This window comes from Halichoerus grypus, chromosome 1 (genome assembly GCF_964656455.1).
Source record: "Halichoerus grypus chromosome 1, mHalGry1.hap1.1, whole genome shotgun sequence".
In the NCBI taxonomy this organism is placed as follows: domain Eukaryota; kingdom Metazoa; phylum Chordata; class Mammalia; order Carnivora; family Phocidae; genus Halichoerus; species Halichoerus grypus.
Window position 1 is genome coordinate 66,562,081 of NC_135712.1, and position 20,131 is coordinate 66,582,211.

The 20,131-nt window shown below is 40.4% G+C and overlaps 1 protein-coding gene across 5 annotated transcripts in view; it reads right to left on the minus strand.

The window, feature by feature from the left end:
* Nucleotides 1-3,427: 3,427 nt before the first annotated feature.
* The window catches only part of PARP9 (poly(ADP-ribose) polymerase family member 9), a 28,879-nt gene continuing 12,175 nt past the window's right edge, over nucleotides 3,428-20,131 (minus strand). For all 5 annotated transcript variants that reach the window (XM_036093716.2, XM_036093715.2, XM_036093724.2 and 2 more), the window contains exons 8-12: nucleotides 18,271-18,331; nucleotides 13,958-14,338; nucleotides 9,567-9,703; nucleotides 8,745-8,919; nucleotides 3,428-4,227 (exon numbers count right to left, since the gene is read on the minus strand). In XM_036093716.2, coding sequence (XP_035949609.1) covers nucleotides 3,860-4,227; nucleotides 8,745-8,919; nucleotides 9,567-9,703; nucleotides 13,958-14,338; nucleotides 18,271-18,331 — 1,122 coding nt within the window. In that variant the 3' untranslated portion in view covers nucleotides 3,428-3,859. The remainder of the gene's footprint in view (nucleotides 4,228-8,744; nucleotides 8,920-9,566; nucleotides 9,704-13,957; nucleotides 14,339-18,270; nucleotides 18,332-20,131) is intronic.

The window sequence follows — 20,131 nt, forward strand, 5'->3', positions numbered from 1 at the left end:
TGTGGCATAATCCACCCTCAGGAGGACAGCCCCAAGAAAGAGGTTCAATTTAGGCCCTGGAAATAGACTTGGAGCTGTTTAGGCAGGAAATTGGGGGTTCCAGGTACCTAGTAGGTGGTTTAGAAGTGAAATATGCAGGCTTCAAATGGATACATTTTCTTGACCTTATAGACTACTCACCTTGTAAAGATGAGAAAACCTAGAGGAAGGCCAGAGTGGGGCCCTCTCAAATTAGAGGTTCAGGTCAGGGCCTCTCTTGCCCACATCCAAAGACAGTACCATATGAGACAGGAAGCATGCTTCTTTCAAGAGGAAGAATGCTGCCACAGCAATCAGACAAGAAAAAGAAATAAAAGGCATCCAAATTGGTAAGGAAGAAGTAAAATTTTAACTATTTGCAGATGATATGATACTATACATAGAAAACACTAAAGACTCCACTAAAAAACTATTAGAACTGATAAATGAATCCAGTAAAGTTGCAGGATACAAACTCAATATACAGAAATTCACTGCATTTCTATACACTAATAATGAAGTAACAGAAAGAGAAATCAAGAAAACAATCCCATTTACACTTGCATCCAAAAGAGTAAAATACCTAGGAATAAACTTAGGAGGTGAAAGACCTGTACTCTGAAAACTATAAAACCCTGAAGAAAGAAACTGAAGATGACACAAACAAATGGAAAGATATTCCATGCTCATGGATTGGAAGAACAAGTATTGTTAAAATGTCCATACTATCCAAAGCAACCTACACATTTAATGCAATTCCTATCAAAGTACTAACAGCATTTTTCACAGAACCAGAACAAATACTCCTAAAATATGTATGGAACAACAAAAAACCCTGAGAAGCCAAAGCAATCTTGAAAAAAAAGAACAAAACTGGAGGTATCACAATCCTAGATTTCAAGATATACTACAAGCTGTAGTAATCAAAACAGTATGGTACTGGCACAAGAATAAACACATAGATCAATGGAACAGAATGGAGAGCCCAGAAATAAACCCACAATTATATGGTCAATTAATCTTCAACAAAGGAGACAAGAATATACAATTGGAAAAAGTCTTTTCAACAAATGGTAATGGAAAATACTGGACAGCAACAGGCAAATGAATAAAACTGGATCACTTTCTTATAGCATACACAAAAATAAACTCAAAATGGATTAAGGGCCTAAATGTGAGACCTGAAACCATAAAAATCCTAGAAGAGAGCACAGGCAGTAATTTCTCTGACATTTTTCTAGATATGTTTCCTCAGGCAAGGGAAATGAAGGCAAAAACAACCTATTGGGTCTACATCAAAATAAGAAGCTTCTGAGGAGCTAAGATGGTGGCATAGTAGGAGGACCCTATGCTCCTCTCATTCCTAGAGCACAACCAGATAACTATCAAATCATTCTGAATACCCATAAAAACGACCTGAGTACTGACAGAACAAACTGCACAACTGGAGGGAGAGAAGAGGCCACATCAAGGAAAATAGGAAGTGCAGAGACGTGGTTTGGGAGAGAAACAAAATAAAAAGCTTCTGCACAGCAAAGGTAACCATCGACAAAATTAAAAGAAAACCTACAGAATGGGAGAAGATATTTGCAAATGACATATCTGATAATGACTCAATATCCAAAATATATAAAGTTGTATATATATACAACTCAATACCCAAAAAGCAAATAATCCAGTTTATAAATGGGCAGAAGTCATGAACAGACATTTCTCCAAATAAGACATACAGATGACCAACAGATACATGAAAAGATGCTCAACATCATTCATCAGGGAAATGCAAATCAAGACCACAATGAGATTATCACTCGCACCTGTCAGAATGGCTAAAATCAAAAACACAAGAAACAATTTGTATACCTGAATTTAAATAAAAACTTAAAAAAAATTTTTTAAACACAAGAAACAGCAAGTGTTGGCAAGGATGTGGAGAAAAGGTACCCTCATGTAATGCAAATTGGTACAGTCACTGTGGATAACAGTATGGAGAAAAAAAGAAAAAAAGATTTTTTTTCTAAAAATAGAATTGTCAAATGATCCAGTAATTCCACTATTGCCAAGGAATACAAAAACACTAATTTGAAAAGATATATGCACCCCTATGTTCATTGCAGCATTATTTACAAGAGTCAAATTATGGAAGCAGCCCAAATGTCCATTGACAGATGAATGGATGAAGAAGATGTGAGATATATATATATATATATATATATATATATATATATATATATAATGGAATATTATTCAGCCCCCCCCAAAATAAGGAAATCTTGCCATTTGCAACAACATGAATGGAGCTAGAGAGTATAATGCTAAGCAAAGTCAGTCAGAGAAAGACAAATACCATATCATTTCACTCATATGTGGAATTTAGGAAACAAAACAGAAAAAAAAAAAAAACAGAGAGAAACCAAGAAACAGACTCTTAACTATAGAGAATAAACATGGTTACCAGAGGGGAGGTTGGGGGGGGCGGTGGTGAAATAGGTGAAGGGAATTAAAAAAAAAAAAAAGGAAGAATGCTGGTTACAGTAAGATGAGGCAGAAGAAGTATTCTGTGCAGAGATATGAGGGTCAGGAAATTTGGGGAGTACAGAGAAATATGGATTTCAGAACAGGCAAGAGATACATGGTGAGACTAGCTGGCCTCTATATTGTAGAACTCTGAAGTAAAATTTGGGCAAAGTCACAGTGGATTCAGCCTTTATAAGAACTATTTTCTCTGCATAAAATACTCTTCCAACTCTACTCCTGATTTGCTGCATCCCTCATTCATCTAACTCATACATACTTCAGGTCTCAGCTTGAGTTTCACTTTCTCTAGAAGGCCTTCCTTCCATCCCCTTATTAATTTATCACCCTCCCTCTTAAATTTTTCCAAAGAATCTATAATTCCTCTTTTGTTATAGTCAATCACATAGCTGACTTTCTGATTATTCAGGCTGGAAGCTTTCTGAAGACTTTTGTTTTGTCCTGCATCATATCCCCAGCACCCAGAAAATGACTGCAACACATCTGGTGATCAAGAAATATTTGGCAAATTAATAATTTGGCCTTGGGGCACCTGGGTGGCTCAGTCAGCTGAGCATCCGACTTGATTTCAGCTTAGGTCTTGATCTCCAGGTCCTGGGACTGAGCCCCAAGTCAGGCTCCGTACTCAGCAAGGAGTCTGCTTGAGATTGTTTCCCTTTCCCCATCCCCTCACGCCCCCCAAATCATGCACACTCCCTCTTTCTCTCTCTCCCTACAATAAATATATCTTAAAAAATAAATAATTTGGCCTCATGATGCTTGAGTGGCATTGCTTGATATGGTTGAATCCAAATAGGATATCAGTAGAATATCAGCCTTTTGATGTTCTTCCACTTGGAATAATGTCATTTTACATACAACTTTTCAAAACCAGTTACTCAGACAAAGGTGGTTTATTTTGATATCTAAAACACTATACAGGATTCTCTGGAAAATATAAAATCATCCTGCTGTTACACTATCATTTTAGAAAAATAAAAAGGCTTGGATTATATACTAGAAACACTCCTTCATCACATATAAAACATTTCTGCTGTTACCTATAGTAAAACAGACAAAAGGACAACTTGAAGGAGAGGGAACGGTCCTGAGTTTGGGTTGGGATCTACCCACCCCAATCCCAAGAAGTGAAGACAAAGATGAAAGAACTAAGATGCTAGTTTGTGGTGGGTCCCCTCAATAACCCAATCGGTTCATGTGGACAACCCATCTGACATATTCAAACCACTCTTTGACTCACTGATGGTCATTATTTGGAGACTTCCTCCAAAGCAAGCACATGCTGGTTGTTAAAATGATGTGGAGGTCAATCAACAGCGCTACCCCCTGAGAATCTTGCTCCAGGATTCATCCTTGGTCCTGATGAGTAATTCCGTGGCTGTACATGATTCTGGGTGCAAGTCCACAAATACTGGGGCATTGCCTGAGTGTTACTAAAAATAACAAAGGTTTCAGGGCTGGAGACATTGTCAACCACACTGTCATGGCAATCTGTGTCTCCAGGACTCAATGGTGGGGCAACGATATGTAACTGATGACCCTGACAGAAGGAGCCGGTGAGTACTTCAGCGTCAAACACATATATCAGTTCGTCTACGGCTGATGTTTTCTTGACCTGGTATGCTAGGTTTTTCAGGTTCTTGGTGAAGTATATACCAACTCCGTATTTTGGGTCTGATAAAAGAAAAAAAGTTAAAAGATTATTAGGATCTGATGAATCATATTGCCTATGTGGGTACTACTATGCAGTCTCTCTCTAGTCCTCCAAATAATCACCACTTCCTGGTCCCAAGTCCCTGTCTGTAGCAAAGACACCTAAAGTTGTTCTCTTGAAACAAATTATCATTGGTATCATCAGCCTAATAATAGCTTACATTTATATATCTACCTTCCTTTTAATTTTCCTTCCTCCCTCCCTATTTTTTTCTTTACATTTACTTCGGATTTAATGGAATATTGTTGCAGACTCGAGAGCAGCACTGAACAACAGAAGTTCAATGTAAGCCATATATGTAATTTTAAATTTTCTGGTAGCCAGATAAAAAGGTAAAAAGGAACAGGTAAAATTAATTTACTAATTTTTATTTAATCTATGATATCCAATATGTTATCATTTCAACTTGTAATCAATATAAAAATTATTAAGGAGATATTTTACATTCTTTCCTTGGGTAGTGATCTTTAAAATCAGTGTATATTTTACACTTACAGCACATCTCAATTCAGATTAACCACATTTTAAGTGCTCAGTAGCCACACGTGGCTAGTGGCTACCAACTGGACAATACAGCTCTAGGGCTTCAAAAAATGACTAAGACATGACCTCTGTTCTCAAAATTTTATAAATGGAACTCCCCACTTGTAAACAGTTAAAGTACAGCACAATTTTATGTGGAGAAAAAAAAAATATTTTGAGATAAAAATCAAAGATTTCTTTCCTGGAAGTTTCTTCTTGCTCTTGGTTCTTCCACCCATTGAGTTCTTGCTACTTATTATGTCAGGGGTAAAAAAGATAAAGCTCAGAACAAAGTCAATTGAATATATATAAATTGGATATATATATATGTATATATATCATATATAATTTTTAAAAAAATTTATTTTAGAGAATGTGAGAAGGGGGAGGAGCAGAGGAGGAGGGAGAGAGGGCAGAGAAGGAGAATCCCTGCTGAGCATGGAGCCCGAGATAATGCGGGGGCTTGATCCCAGGATCCTGAGCTTGTGACATGAGCCAAAACCAAGAGTCAGAGGCCCAACCGACTGAGCCACCCAGGCACCCCATATAGCATATATAATTATTTTTAATCAAAGCATAGATTATGGTCTTGAAAGGTTTTCTGAGAGAGGAAAAGGGTTTTTTGAACCAGAAGTCTAAAAACCTAAAGGATTCAGAGCATGGAGTTTATGCCATATGTAACAGAGGAGAGAAGGATAAAAGATATTCTTAGAATAGTTATGTCACTTCAAAATAAATAAAAGTTCTTCCTTCCACCTGGTGGAAAGAGAAGAAACAGAGAGGACATGACTAGAACTCTTGGGGACTCTGAGAAGGGACTCAGTTCACTGCCCCACTCCCTCAAGAGAGCCCTGGGAGTCAAGATAGGGCAGAACAACAAGAACCTCAGAAAAACAGGGAGTAGGGGACTTCCAGAGTAAAAGGAACCATCGTGTGACTCTACTGGGTGCAGCCCCCTCATCCAGCATGGCCGTAAGTGGAAAGCAGTAATGGCTGGGGAAGATGTCCAGAACAGGTGAAGAATGCCACACAAGACCTTGCATTTCAGCCTGGAGGATGTGCACACGCAAAAATTTCCTGCGCTGCAGGAGGGGCACAGACAATGGCCTAGAAAGGAATTCCCTCGGCATGAAAAACAGAGTGCCCTGTGTAGACACTAAGAACAAAGAGCACCATAAATTTAAGCACAGGAGGGTGCTAATGACCAAAGCCCAGGGTGGTTTTTCCAGCAGAAGACATCTGGAGACAGAGAACAGACAGATGCAGAACCAGACCACTCTCCCCACAGTGCCTGTCCCATCATCTAAAGCACTCTCAGAAGAGAAGAAGGAGAAAAAAACTTGCAGGAACTGAGTTTAAACCCCAAAGGGACTAAGAAAACTCTGAAAATGACTGAGTTCATCTTGAGCTGTCAAGATGGGAGTTTTCCACCTCTGTAGACATGGGAGCATGAAAGGTAGGTAAAGTTCCATCTTAGAGCTATAAAGAAGACAAGCCCCACACCTGAGTTTTGTGGAACTGTAGATTTTTGTACCTGCTGGAGTTACAGATGCGGTAACAAAGGAATGTAGGAAGTCCGGAAGCAAGAGCAGGAAGCGACTCCCTGGGCCTGCAGGAGTGAGGGAAGGTGTCCACCCGGAGACACCACTTGAGCTACGTCTGGAAGAAGGAGTAGGACTTTGCAGGGCTAAAAAGGGGTGAGGAGGGAAGGCATTCCACAGGCAAAGGCATAGAGGCATGAAATATCCAGCACATTAGGAAACTCTGAGCAGTTCCTGGCTGAAGTGTGGATGAACACAGTGAGTGATGAGGCTGAGGAAATAACAGGGGTGGGGGGGGGTGGCGGCTAGGTCCTTACATGCTCTGCCAATGAGGTGGGAGTTTTACCTTGTAGGCAACTAGGAAGGCAGATATTATTAAACAAGCATGTATGTTTTTAGCATGACAATTCTGGAAGCAGAGAAAAGGATAGGTTGGATAGGGCTGTGGTTTTGAGGGAAGGAAAGGACCTGGTCATCATCTAGGCCCAGGGGAAGAAGAACAAAGGCAATAGGAATAGAGAGGTGAGGCTGGGCTGAGAATGTCGTCAAGAGGGAACTAATAGGGCTGTGTGACTGCCTGAACCTAGAGTAAGAGGAAGGAAGGAATGGAAGATGATAAACTTTCCAGTTGGGGACTTGGTATATAGATGGTGATGGTATTAGTCAGGTTAGGGAGTATCAGGGGTGGGGGTGGGAGGAAGCACCTGTCTCTTAGGGAAAAGTATGGCCAAGGAAAAAAGTCAGTCTGAGGTGGCTATGGAACATCTAGGCAGAAATATTCAAAAGACAGTCGGAAATATGGACCTGCAGGTCAGGAGAGAGGAAGGGGGTTAGAGTTACAAATCTGTAAGCCATCACAGAGGTAGGAGTTGAAGCTATAGGTATAGGCAGACATAGGAGAGTTAAAAAAAAAAAAAAAGCTTCCTTTAGAACGCCAGAAAACACCCAACAGGTGGACTCACTAGATTATAAATTACAAGGGCAGGAACTCTTTGTGTTTTACTGTTGTATTCCTCCCACCTAGCACAGGGGCTGACTTACAGAATGTGCTCAAGAAACACTTGTGCAATGAATGAATGAACCCAGTAAGAAAAACTGCAAGCATGGAGGCTCCTTCTTGCTCTATTCAGCCACGTCCTACAAGCAAAAGATGAATACAGAACTGGCTGGAATGCAAGCCAAGATAGAAAATATAAATATATAAAGCTTCATTAATAGAAGCCCCCTTTGCCTATAGTTGGCCATCTAAATTGACCAAGAGTCCCATAATTTGGAAATTTGCAGGGGTAAAAAAAAAAAAAGCCAAGAACCTTTGTACTCCATATGAAAACTAGGTTAAAAAAGAAGAGTTGCAAAACAACTTCAGTGGTGATAAAATGTCTCCTGGTTCTCAAGCACCTTTGGTTAAGCACGCTCACCAGACATGTTGGCTCAAGTCACATTATGGACAGTATCTCCCCAATGAGTTTATTATCTGAATCGCCTCAGGCAGTGGCTTTAAGCTAAGAGCTAGGGACATGGACAGAGCACAGAGGCCAGTAGGTAAAAGACCAGAATCTTGAGGCTTAAAGACTAGATGGAGACAAGACCTTTGGCTGGGTTTTAAAGATACAAATTGACCAGAAGTAAACAGGCTTCATGCCTGCTGAGGTTTTAAAGGAACCGTATTGCTGAAGAAACTGTAAGCCTGGCTGTCAGTAGCCTGAGAGCATTCAGCAAGGATCATGCTATATATTTTGAAAGGTAAAGATCAAGAACATAGTCAATGGATCAGGCAAAATCAAGCCACATGGCGAGGTATCCTCCATGATTATTACTAAACATCTTTGCCTCCCTTGGAGAGATCTAAAGGGGACAAAACAGCAATTAAGTATGCAATATTGTTGTACAACTGAAAAGAGACATGGAAGCTACACATAGTAGAACTCCCATAGCTGAAAAGGATCTTAAGATATTGTTTACTTCACCTCCAGATGCTCTCTAATTCATTCACTAGCAAGCTACAGGAAATGAAGAAGATGGAAGAGAAAAGAGCAACTTATTAAGTTCAGGAAAATGCCCTTTTAATTAAGGGATGAGGTTTGGTAGTGTTGATAATAATTTTGTGGAGCTAAGCCAAAAAAAAGCTTCTGGGTGCTCTCTGCAGATAAAACACACAACCACAGAAAAGAGAAAAACAGTGAACTGTAGATCTTACCGCTAAAGCTTTCATCAACATTAAACGCATCAGCAACAAAACACATGAAGGACAAAACAAAAAATATGACCCTTTCCAAATTACTTGATCACTATATCCCAGTTGCAAGGGTCTCCCTCACCACAGCAACAAATACTATGAGTGATGAGTCATCTGCTGAGGTCTGCTCACCAATCCCCACATACAGAGGCCCTGAAGATGAGGGGCTGACACCTACCGCGGGGCGCCGAGTACATTCTTTGAAAGCCAACTCTGCATACTGCTTCACAGAACTGGTAGGGAATTTGCTGAAACAGCCTGTGGCTCACAGGCTTCCCATGTGTTCTCCCTTCCATCATTTTCTTCTTTTTTTGGAAGACAGCCATGAGAACCACGTTGTCTATTTTCTCCACCTATGACCCAAGGATATGAAAAACTGAAAAAAACTGGAAAAAAGTGAGAACCACTATTTACATTGCTAGATACTCTACTTCAAAGAGAAAGGATCTTATGTGCATATTACTTGGCATGCAACTTGCTTTTCATATAAAGTGTTTTAAGAGTCTCTCCTGACCCCACCCCTCTCCTACTTTGACTTCTGTCTCTTCAAAATTCCCTGTCCCTTCTTTGATAAATCCATGTAATAAAAATTCACTGAGCAAACCCTACGTGCCAGGCACTGGTAATGAAATGGTCAACAGTGTAGACAGTCTTTGCCTTCTTAAAAGCTCACAGTTTAGCGAGAGGTAAAAATAGGTAAACAATTATAATACAGTGTGATACATGCTATTCCATTTCTTTTCATGTTGCTTCAAGATAGGCAGAGAAGTTTGCCCTGACACTTGATCGGTGCTTCCGGTGATGTCCTGACATCATTCCTACCTCCTGATTCCAACTACACCCTTTGTGCCTGCCCACCCCTGCCCGCCTTTCAGTCTTAATCCTAGGGGTCCAGGTCAACGAGCAGCTGGCTTAGAGTCATCAGCAGGTGAGTTTTTCTTTTGGTTACAGAACCAAGTGAGAGCAAGACAAGTCAAATCCTTCCCTTAATTAAGTATACCTTTATAACCTGCAAACCACAGTTTTCAAACTGTTTCTTCTGATCCTGAATTTCCTCCGCTGAAAGCTTTAGGCATCTCAGAAATTTATTCCTTTTCATTTCATCCTGGTTTTGGGGTTGCCAATCAGTCCATTGTCCTAAAAATGAGTAACACAAAACTTTGTCTCAATGCTCTGTGAGAGGAAAAACGTTTGTAAAGAAATTTAATAAAACAAGTTATAGAAATTTAAAGGAATGGATTAGCCAGTTTAAACTGTATGGCTTATATCTTATATGTTTAGGACATGCAAGGAGAGTACAATATAATGAGAAGGCATAGGATAAAAGAGGGGATTAATAAATTTGTCCTCACATGATTTGGATTAAGAGGCTGAGGGAGTGAGAGAAAAAAGAGCATTAGTATATACTTCCCCCATCAATGTTGTAATGATGATATATAATTGTGTTGCTAATAGGAAATGTTTATATTTCTGGCCAGGATGCTCATCAACAAAAAGATACAGGCATAACAACACATTAAGGAATGATGAAAAATAGTATGACATTTATATAGAACTTTTTCAAGATTTTCAAAAAGATTTCATATCTGAACTTCATTTGAGCATTACAACACCACCACTGAAACAATTAACACACTTTTACAAATAAGGAAATTGAAACTCGAAGTTAAGTGACTTGCCCAATATCACACAGCTAAAACAAACCTGGCTTTCACCGGTGCTTTCTGCAATCGGCAAGGCAAAATATTTGGTACACATGTCACTCATATGCACCCAACCACAAAGAGCAAACTTTGGAGATTAAGAGTTTATGGTGTCCTGTCTTCCCTCCCTTCCTTCCTTTTTTCCTTCCTTTGTTCCTTCTCCCTTAACTTTCCTACCTTCCTTTTTAAATTCAAGGGACAACCCTGTTATTGCCTAGCAAATCCTTGTTGGAATAAATATACATATAGGCGAACAAACAGTAAACCCCAAAAAGACTTATTTTCTTTTTAAAAGATTTTATTCATTTGAGAGAGAGAGCATGAGCAGTGGGGAGGGGCAGAGGGAGAGAGAGCGAGAGAGAGAGAAGCAGACTCCCTGCTAAGCAGGGAGCCTGATACAGGGCTCAATAACCAACTGAGCCACCCAGGCACCCCTCAGTTTATTTTCAGTTTGACTTAAACCCAAGTAAACAAAAATGACATAATTCCCAGCACATTATTTAACCACAGAAAGCAGATGATAAATCCAAAGAAATTCACTATAGGGGCCAAGTTGTAAATCTGGGAAACAGGGGGGACAAAATTCCATATCAGAGAAACTCCAAAGCCAGGAAATTTCAAAGGAAGACACTATAAATTAAATCTCGAGAGCAACAGCTGACCTTTATAAAGTATAGTAACAGAGTTCAGTTCACCTGAGTTCAGCAAACATTTACTGAGCTCCTATTACCTGTCCAGTGCTGGGTTGGACACCAGCGACTCAAAGATCCACAAACTCCTACTGTCAGAAGCACTCCCCAGGAAGGATTACAATGGCAGCATAAAAGAGGAAACACCTAACTTCCATTATTTAAATTGTATCGCTCTAATGGATAGTTAGTTGATGTTCCTTGTAGTAATAACTCATTGAAAATTTATCCATTTTGTTAACTAAGGTCCTAATCTAGTTGAGAGAGGGTCAGTGTGTAGGAGCCTCGGAAACACAGCTGTGGAATGATATGCTTAGTCATCAACTATCAAAAGTGCCACCTTGCAGCAGAACAAGGGACTCACAGGGCTAATTGCCAATAGTCGGGAGAATGGGTCAACCCTATGAGTGCAGTGAGTTTAAAGTAATGCCACAAGCTTTATAGACCGGTGTTTGTCTCTTATTCTCTCGGGAAGTATACTGGTGTTAGTTTAAATACCCACAGTCATTACCTTTCAAAAGCTAAGTAGAAATCATAATCTTTGGTCTCATTCTCGTGCATTATTTTTGAATGCTATTTCTTTATGCTCTATGTTTTTAATTTTTTAAAGATTTTTTTATTTACTTATTTGAGAGAGAGAATGTGTGTGAGAGAGGAAGAGAAAGCATGAGTGGGGGGAGGGGCAGAAGGAGAAGCAAGTTCCCCGTTGAGCAGGGAGCCCGATGTGGGACTCGATCCCAGGACCCAGGGATCATGACCTAAGCCGAAGGTAGATGCTTAACCCACTGAGCCACCCAGGCGCCCCTCTTGTGTATTATTTTTGTCCATGTTTTTTGACACTGGGTTTTCTGAGGAATGTGGATACAACACTTACTGTGAACTCCCACTCACTTTGACCATGTCTACCTGAATTATTTTTACAAACACAAGGTGAAAAGGAGGTGTCCTTTGAAAATTTGCATCTGAATTTTTGTACCAAACCCATCAACATTACAGTGAAACTCACCTTATCTTTATTAAAATCCTTCAAGACTCTCCCTTGTTTCAAGAAAAACTCTGAACTCTCATGTGATTTATAAAGTCTTTCATCATCTAGACCCTGCCATGGTCTGATTGCTTGAAAGTTTCTTTACCTTACTAATTTCTACCTATTCTTCATTCTCCATTCATGACACCTCCTCTGAGAAGGCTCCCCTTGACCTCCCAGGTCTGGGTTAGGTGTCTAAATTGGTATTCTGAGACCCGATTCCAATGTCTGTGTGTGTAGGAGGTTTCCCATATATACAACCAAGCAATTCTGCTACTATCTACCCAAGGATAGCATCAGATTCCATAGGTTAAGAGTTCAGTCCTACAAGACTGCTCCCCAACGCACGCGCACACACACACACACACACACACACACACACACACACACACACCCTTCAGATACCAGTCGAAAGCCAGACTGTTACCCATGCTTCTGGCTGACTAGCTATAAACTGAAGGTTCCAATGACCTGCTCCTTGGATTTCAAACACCGGTTTCCAGTTCAGGTTGTTACCTGTACTTTTGACTGGCTAACTATAAGTCAGAGGTTCCCATGATCTCCTCCTCGGGTTCAATTAATTTGCTAGAGCAGCTCACAGAACTCAGAGGAACATTTTACTTACTAGATTACTGGTTTATTATACAGGTATATTACTCAGGAACAGCCAGACTGAAAAGATGCATAAGGCAAGGAAGGAAGGGGGAAAGAGTGCAGAGATTCCATGCTCTCTCCCAGCAAGCCACACTCCCTAGCTCTCCACGTGCTCACCAACCTGGAAGTTCTCTGAACCTGTCCTTCTGGGTTTTTATGGAGGTCCGTTAGCTACTCACAGCTGACTAAATCATTGACCATTGGCAACTGATTCAACCTCCAGCACCCTCCCCAGAGGTTGGGCTGGGGGATACCGAAAGTTCCAATCCTCCAATCACAAGTTGGGTCTCCTGGCAACCAGTCCCCATCCTTAGGCGCTTTCCAAAGTCACCTCCTTAATGTAACAAAAGACATCTTTATCACTCTCAACACTCAGGAAATCCAAGGGCTTTGAGAGCTGTAAGCCAGAAATGTGGACAGAGGCCAAATATATGTCACAAATGTTTTGATCATCTGAATGATGAAATATATATATTCTAAATTGCAACATCACAGTGCCTGTCCGAGGTGCTCCCACAGAGCATTTTCACCCTCCTCTTTCATAATTAACTTGCTTGCTTCTCAGTATCCTCAATTAGATTTTGAGTGGAAACAATGTCCATCTTATTATTGTATCCCCAGCACCCACCACATGCTTGGCACATATCAGGGATACAATATACATCAGTCCAGTAAATAAATGAAATAAGCTTCTGTCTCCCAAGGTGGCATTTACAACAGTATAATTTTCCTAGTTAGCTCTAGGACCATGTTAAAAGGTCCTCTCCAGACCCAAATTCCCAGTCATCATGATGAATTTTTGCCCCATTGAATGGGAGATACTTGAGGGTACTTCACAGCATGAATGAATAGTTTACTTTGGTGAGAGAGCTCAAAGTAATTTTAAGGTTCCTAATGCTGCCAGCAACAAATACATAAATGCAAGAAAACTCAAATAAATGAATTAATCAGGTAGAATGTGTCTGTATTTGAATGCTCCATTTGTAGAATTAGGGATGTACTTTTTCCCCCAGAACCTGGGCTTGCGTTGCTGGAGGCTTTCCATTTAATTGCCTCTTAGGCAATCCATTTCATCATAAGTAAATCCAGTCATGTATGTGCACCTGGCATGTGTGCGTTGTGTGTGTGTGTTCATTTACTAATTAACCCTGCTGGTAGAAAGACAGCCAAAAAACGGTTATAAAAGGTTATGGCTTAACACAGAACCAGCATGATTTGCTCTCTCTTCCATGCTGTCTCTGACCCACATACATACAGACGCACTCACACCCATAAGGAATAGTTGCAAGAGCTGACTTTCCAACTTGAAGTTACTCACCTGACAAGCTCCAAAGGGCTAGCTCCTTTTTTCTTGCCATCTCCTCTTGAACTTCACACAGCATAAGTTCGATGTTCATAACAACCTCAATGACATCAGCTTGGGCTCCTTTAATCTCTAAAATTGCCTTTTCCAGACTGATAATCTCTGAGATAGAGACCCTTAAGGTATTCTGAAGCTGAGTCAAAATGTCATGTTCCTTTTTCCCAAGGTAGAGGATATGATTGTTCTCAATGATATGGTGGTCCTGGGGGGTCAGTATCCTTTGGATCCACGCTTGGGCCTCCTTCATCTTTTCCAGGTTGGATCCCATCAGACTGATGGCAGGAGATTTAGCTTTGAGCCCATTTTCTCTTTTCTCCTCTCTGGTCAACTGGGGGACTGAAAAGACTGTCATAAACATCCACAGAAGGCAGGTGGGTTTTAAACCAGAGCAGAACAAAACACCAAGGCCAATATTTGCCCCGAGGACATTATGACCATTGCCAGCAGCAGCAGCTTCAATTAAGTGCCTATCTCTGATTGCTGTGCTAGATATGAAGGAAATCTAAATGTATGGTTTCCGGTCTCCTTGAGAGCAGAGTTTAGCCTGAAAGGGGTTGGTTTTATCATGCCTTGCCCCTGCTGTGTTGCATTTGTCAGTTCACAGATGAGTTAATCTTGTGATATCACCCTGGATGTTAACCCACTATTATACCTCAGAGATGCAGGTCGGGTTCCAGACCACTGTATAAAGTGAATATTGCAATAAAACAAGTCAAATGAATTTTTTCGTTCCCTAGTGCATATGAAAGTTGTGTCCACACTATACTCTAGTCTGGGAAGCAGGCAATAACATTACATCTAAAAAACAATGTACCGACTTTAATTTAAAAATACTTTGTTGCTAAAAAATGCTATCATCTGAGCTTTCTGCGAGTTATAATCACTGATCACAGATCACCATAACAAACACAATAATAATGAAAAAGTTTGAAATATTGTGAGAATCACCAAAATGTGGCATAGAGACATGAAGTGAGCAAATGGCTGTTGGAAAAATGGCACCAATTGACTTGCTTGATGTCAGGTTGCCACAAACCTTCAATTTGTAAAAAAAAAAGAAAAAAAGGCAGTATCTGTGAAGCACGATAAAACAAAGTACAATAAAATGAGGTATGCCTTTATGTCCCACTGACTGAGATTTTCCTTAACCTCTTGCTACTACTGAGTTTGAAATCAAACATCTCTGAAAGCCATACAGCTTAAAGAGTGAAAATTCATTTTGAAAAATATGTATTTCTGATTATAAAAATAATACATTTATTTTTGATAAATTAGAAAATTATCCAAGTTTAATGAAAGGAAGATATACCCATAACTCTACTAACTGGAATTCCTTTTCATATCTTATCTGTATGTAACAGGACATTTTACGCCTCCATGGAATTTGGAGCTTAGCAGCTTCTACTGCTTGACATGGTATCTCCCAGCAGAAAAGGTCAGGGAACTTGATTCCAACCCACCCACGTGTACCCTTCTCTACAATCCCCCTCCATAAGGAGCAAAGATATATATAAAAAAGTAGACTTTCTGATGGATTAGGATAACTTTGAACCCAAATTGCAAAAAAAAAAAAGTTGGCGGGCAATGGACTAGATGAGAGGAAATTCATAGGCGAGGCACTATCTAGAATATATAAAGAATTCTCTCAAGTTATCAAGGAAAAGGAAGAACCTAGTACTCAGCTGGGCAAAACACTGCACAGAAAAGGAAACACAAATGGCCCAGATATGTGTGAAAAGATGCTCATCTTCGCTGGCAACCAGGGATATGAAAAATTATCCACCAGATTGGCAAACAATAAGTCTGACGATATTAAGGGTTGGGAAGGATATACAGCAACTAGAACTTCTGTATATATTTATGATGGATGTAAAACTGGAAAAACTACTCCCATAATTATATTTTGTAAAGAAACTTTTGTATGTGTGTATCAGGAGATATGTATAAGAAAGCTCACCTCCTTTGTAACAGCAAAAACCTAGAAATGACCCACATGTCCTTCAGCAATGGAGTATTATTATAGCAATGAAAAGGAGTGAACTTTAGCTATTGGATGAATCTCAGAAACATATTTTGAAGGGGAAAAGTAAATTGAGCAACTACTATGTTCTAGGCATTGTTCTAAGTGCTTCACATAAATTATTCTGTTCACTCCTCGCAACCTTCTAAGTGCTATCAACAGCCCCATCTTACAAATGAGGAAACTTCTTCAGAGTTATTAAGTAACTTGCCCATGGTTATAGGGCTAGTAGGTGTGGGCAGTCTGACTCTAGTACTCACATAATTCTGCCTCCCTGTAAGTGATCTGAGGTTAGCAGTGGTAATTAGCATCTTTCCCCCTGATGGAATAGTTGGGTGGTACCAGGAAATATGAAACAGTACCAGGAGAGACCCAGAAGTAAGAGAGGGTCTGAGTTTAAAAAAAAAAAAAAAAAGCCAATGTTTTGGACAATAGAAGTGACACGTGTTCTTAAATTGGAGGCATAGGGATTTTGTTTGTTTGTTTTTTAACCCTTGTTCTGCCTGGGAGTTTATATTACTTTTTAGGAGAAAATAGAGGCAATACATGGTGATACTTCATTTATCCATCATTACTGGGGGGGGGGAAAATTGTTCTTCTGGGTAACTAATTGTTCAGATCACTAAAGGATACACTTCTAGCACCAAATACATTAGTTAAATATTTATGAGTTAAATTACTTAGTTTATTAGGTAAATATTTATTAGTTAAATATTTCTAATGAAAACACATTTCCCTGCCTTCCTAAATAGTTTAACTTTTCCTTGATAACCTGAGATCATCACCATTAGCCATTATTAATGTCAATTACTGTCTTGCGCTATAATTATAATTCCTTTACAGATGTCCTTAAAAATGACTGAAGTAAATGTTAACTCCTGGCCCTATTATTCAGACTAACAACATAGAGACATTTGTATGTTCCTTTTCCATACTGTCCTCACCTAAGCCTCCTATCTACCTTCCTTAGATTCAGTCTTGTTCCCCACATATGCACTGCATTTGTTTGCTTCTCTGCATTTTCTTTGCCTTGGGTGCCCCACCCCACCAGCTCTAGCCATTGAAAACTTGCCATCCTCAAAGGCCAACTTAGAACCACTCGTCCAGGAAGCCATTCTCAACCCCTTCAGGTCAGAAGGACTCTCGCCCTCCTCTGGGCCCTCTAGGTAGTTCGTCCAGCCTCTCATTCATTATTCTTTGGCCTTTGTTTAATGCTTTGCAATTTACAGAACATTTTGACGTACATAATCTCCAATTATCCTGACAAAAGTCTGTCATTATCCTCCTTTTACAGATAAATAAACAGGTTCATAAGAGGCAGAGTCACAAACCACAGCTCTTCAAGTACCCCCTCCTTCATTTCCAACACCACTGGACCACAGCACGTCCATACATGAGCTCTTCTGTTAAAGCGTATAAGCAAATCGTTGTGACCCTCATGGGAAATACCCTAACAGCTTCTATTGCTCATTGAATGTCTAGTGTTTTTAACATTTATAGACTACTGTAGATCAAAAGACTATTTCAGAAATATATACGTCCCAGTTGTCATGAGGCCATTTCAACTCCATCAACTCAAACTCCACTAAAGGAAAGGAGTTATACAACACAGTCAATCTTTCTTCAACATCAACCAGGGTTAGTTAAGTCCAGTGATCCACAATTCTGGTTCAGTAGCAAAACTGACTAGGAGCTCCTGAAAAATATGCATGCTTGGCCCTGATCCAGAGCTCCTGAGTCAGAATATGTAGAATTGGGGGCCATACATACTTTTGTTTGTTTATTTGTTTAAAGTTTCTGTCATGATCCTAGTGATTCTCAGGTCTGGGTAGCATCAGGTAAATCCATTTATTATTATCTGGTATGACTGAGATGTGTTTTCTATAATGGCTAATGAGTAACCCCATTTAGATGTGACCCCATTCAGAGCAGAAAGAGTAACTGGCTTAGTCAGCTTATTGAAGGGCAGAATTTTTCTTAGAGAAAAATTATAGAGAGCTATCTATGAAGGAACTACCCACACTGTGGATTACCCACTGTGGCTTAGCCTCTCTCTATTCCTATCACGAAACTGGACTGGGCAAAAATAGAATCATGTTCAGATACCGAGGAAGTTAGTATCCGAACAGGAGAAAATATATTTGGCTTATTTCTTCTTGTTGTCCCTTCTATTAGTTAAAATGATGAAGAACAGGATGAGCCCCTGGCGGGTGGACCCTACTTCTAGGCCGGTGAATTTCTTACTCACCACTGTAATTATTGAAATCACGTAGCTTGGTTTTTCTCTCTGCCACTTCAGCGCTGAAAGCCTATAAGAAGCAAAACAGAGCAGTCGTAAGTGGGGCTTTTAGCCATTGTCATCAAAATCCCCCTTCCTACCTGCATAAACCACACTTGGCCTCATCCACTCTGTCAATCCCCATCCCCGCTGCCACAGATCTACAGCAGCCTTTTGGAAAGTCCTAGGAAACAGCAATCACAGCACCAAATTGTGTCGTACCATGATCTATTAGAACACCTAGGGGAAACAAGTATAGAAAAACCGGAAGGAAAACCAAAACCTGGTATAAAAAAAAAAAAGAATGTATATGTATATCCCAAGGCAAAATGTAACCATTCGTTCATTCCACAAATATTAATGCTCTGGTTATTGCATATTAGGCACTGAACCAAGGCTGCGGCCATGTCACCGGAGAAGACAAAAATAGGCAGATGCTCTTGTAATTAATAAAACAGAAATGCACTTGAAAAGATTGTTCTACAGTTTCTCCTTAGCACAGTGCCTGGTTGATGCAATATACGGCAGCTATCTTTATTATTATCGCCTAGGGGAGCCCTCAGATTGTGGTTGATCTTTCTATTTTTTTTTTTTTTTGAACTGCCACATACATTTTTGTTTGTGTATTGAAGAGAAAGAACCTTCTTTTCTGATGCAGTTCATCCCCCTTGTAGGAAGATGGTACTTCCTGAGCCGCTCAGGGATGCGCTCAGGCCATCTATCTGGGCCCATCGATCGAGCTCTGCTTTAGGGGGAACTTCATTTGCAAGACAGGATGATTCACTGTGTCTGGAAGGTGAGCTCCTTCACTGGGTAACTGGCTGGCAGGTCAGCTGTGGAAGAGACACACTGGTGTCCTGGAGCTGGCTGACATTGGCTAATGAGAGCTCACCGTGGGCATCTCTTCCTAACTGCACCTTCAGAGATGTCAGCAATGAATATCAACAAATGCTACAAACCTCCCTGTGCCTAGTCAAGCAGCAAAAGGAATAAGAACCTTAACACTTGTTGCAGGAAAGTGGAAGCTAGAACAAGTATGAGTTTGTTTTCTTGTAGGGAGAGAGAAAATGGCAACCACCCACCTGGAGACAGGCTGTGAGGTGGAAGAGTGAGCAGTCAGAGGACTAGTGTTCAGAGCCACTCTGTCTGCCAGGCACCGAGCAAGGCCCTTTCTACCCAAAACCCAGACCCACGCCTGGGAGCTTGCGCTAGCACTCGGATGTTGCCATTGGCAGAATCAGAAACCTGTCTTGAAAATCCATTTTAAGTTGCTGTATCTTATTTCCTTTCCTTTTTTATTCTTCCTTAACATCATGACAGCCCCTTCTCGAAGTGCCAGCTAAGCGAGAATACAGCCCAGAGATGGTACTTTAAAGGCGGAACAGCACAGCACTATATACTAATTATGCTGAATATATCAGGGACCGTCTCACATGTTAGAAACTCAGCTTAATCTGCCCACTCTAAAACAAAAAGCTGAGGTGAAGTGAAAACTAAAGAAGCTGGACACACAGATCTCTGCACTCAGACACACGGACACACTCCCCTACACACTCGTCCCTCCCTTTTGTATCAGACCACAACTGACTTCCCTCGGGGTCACCTACAGAGAAGTTAAACAATTGATTGAATTTGGGGACAGTACTGGGGACATGGCATAAGTAGTCAAAGATACCTCTGTGTGAAAGAATTAATAATCTAATTGGGAAGAAAAGATAACAAACGAGTCACTTGGTTTCGTCTTCAGGTCAGCACTCTGTGAATTACAGTTCATGACAGCTGATACAACAGCTAGCCTTCATGGAGGGCTTCCCTGGGTGCCCGGTACCGT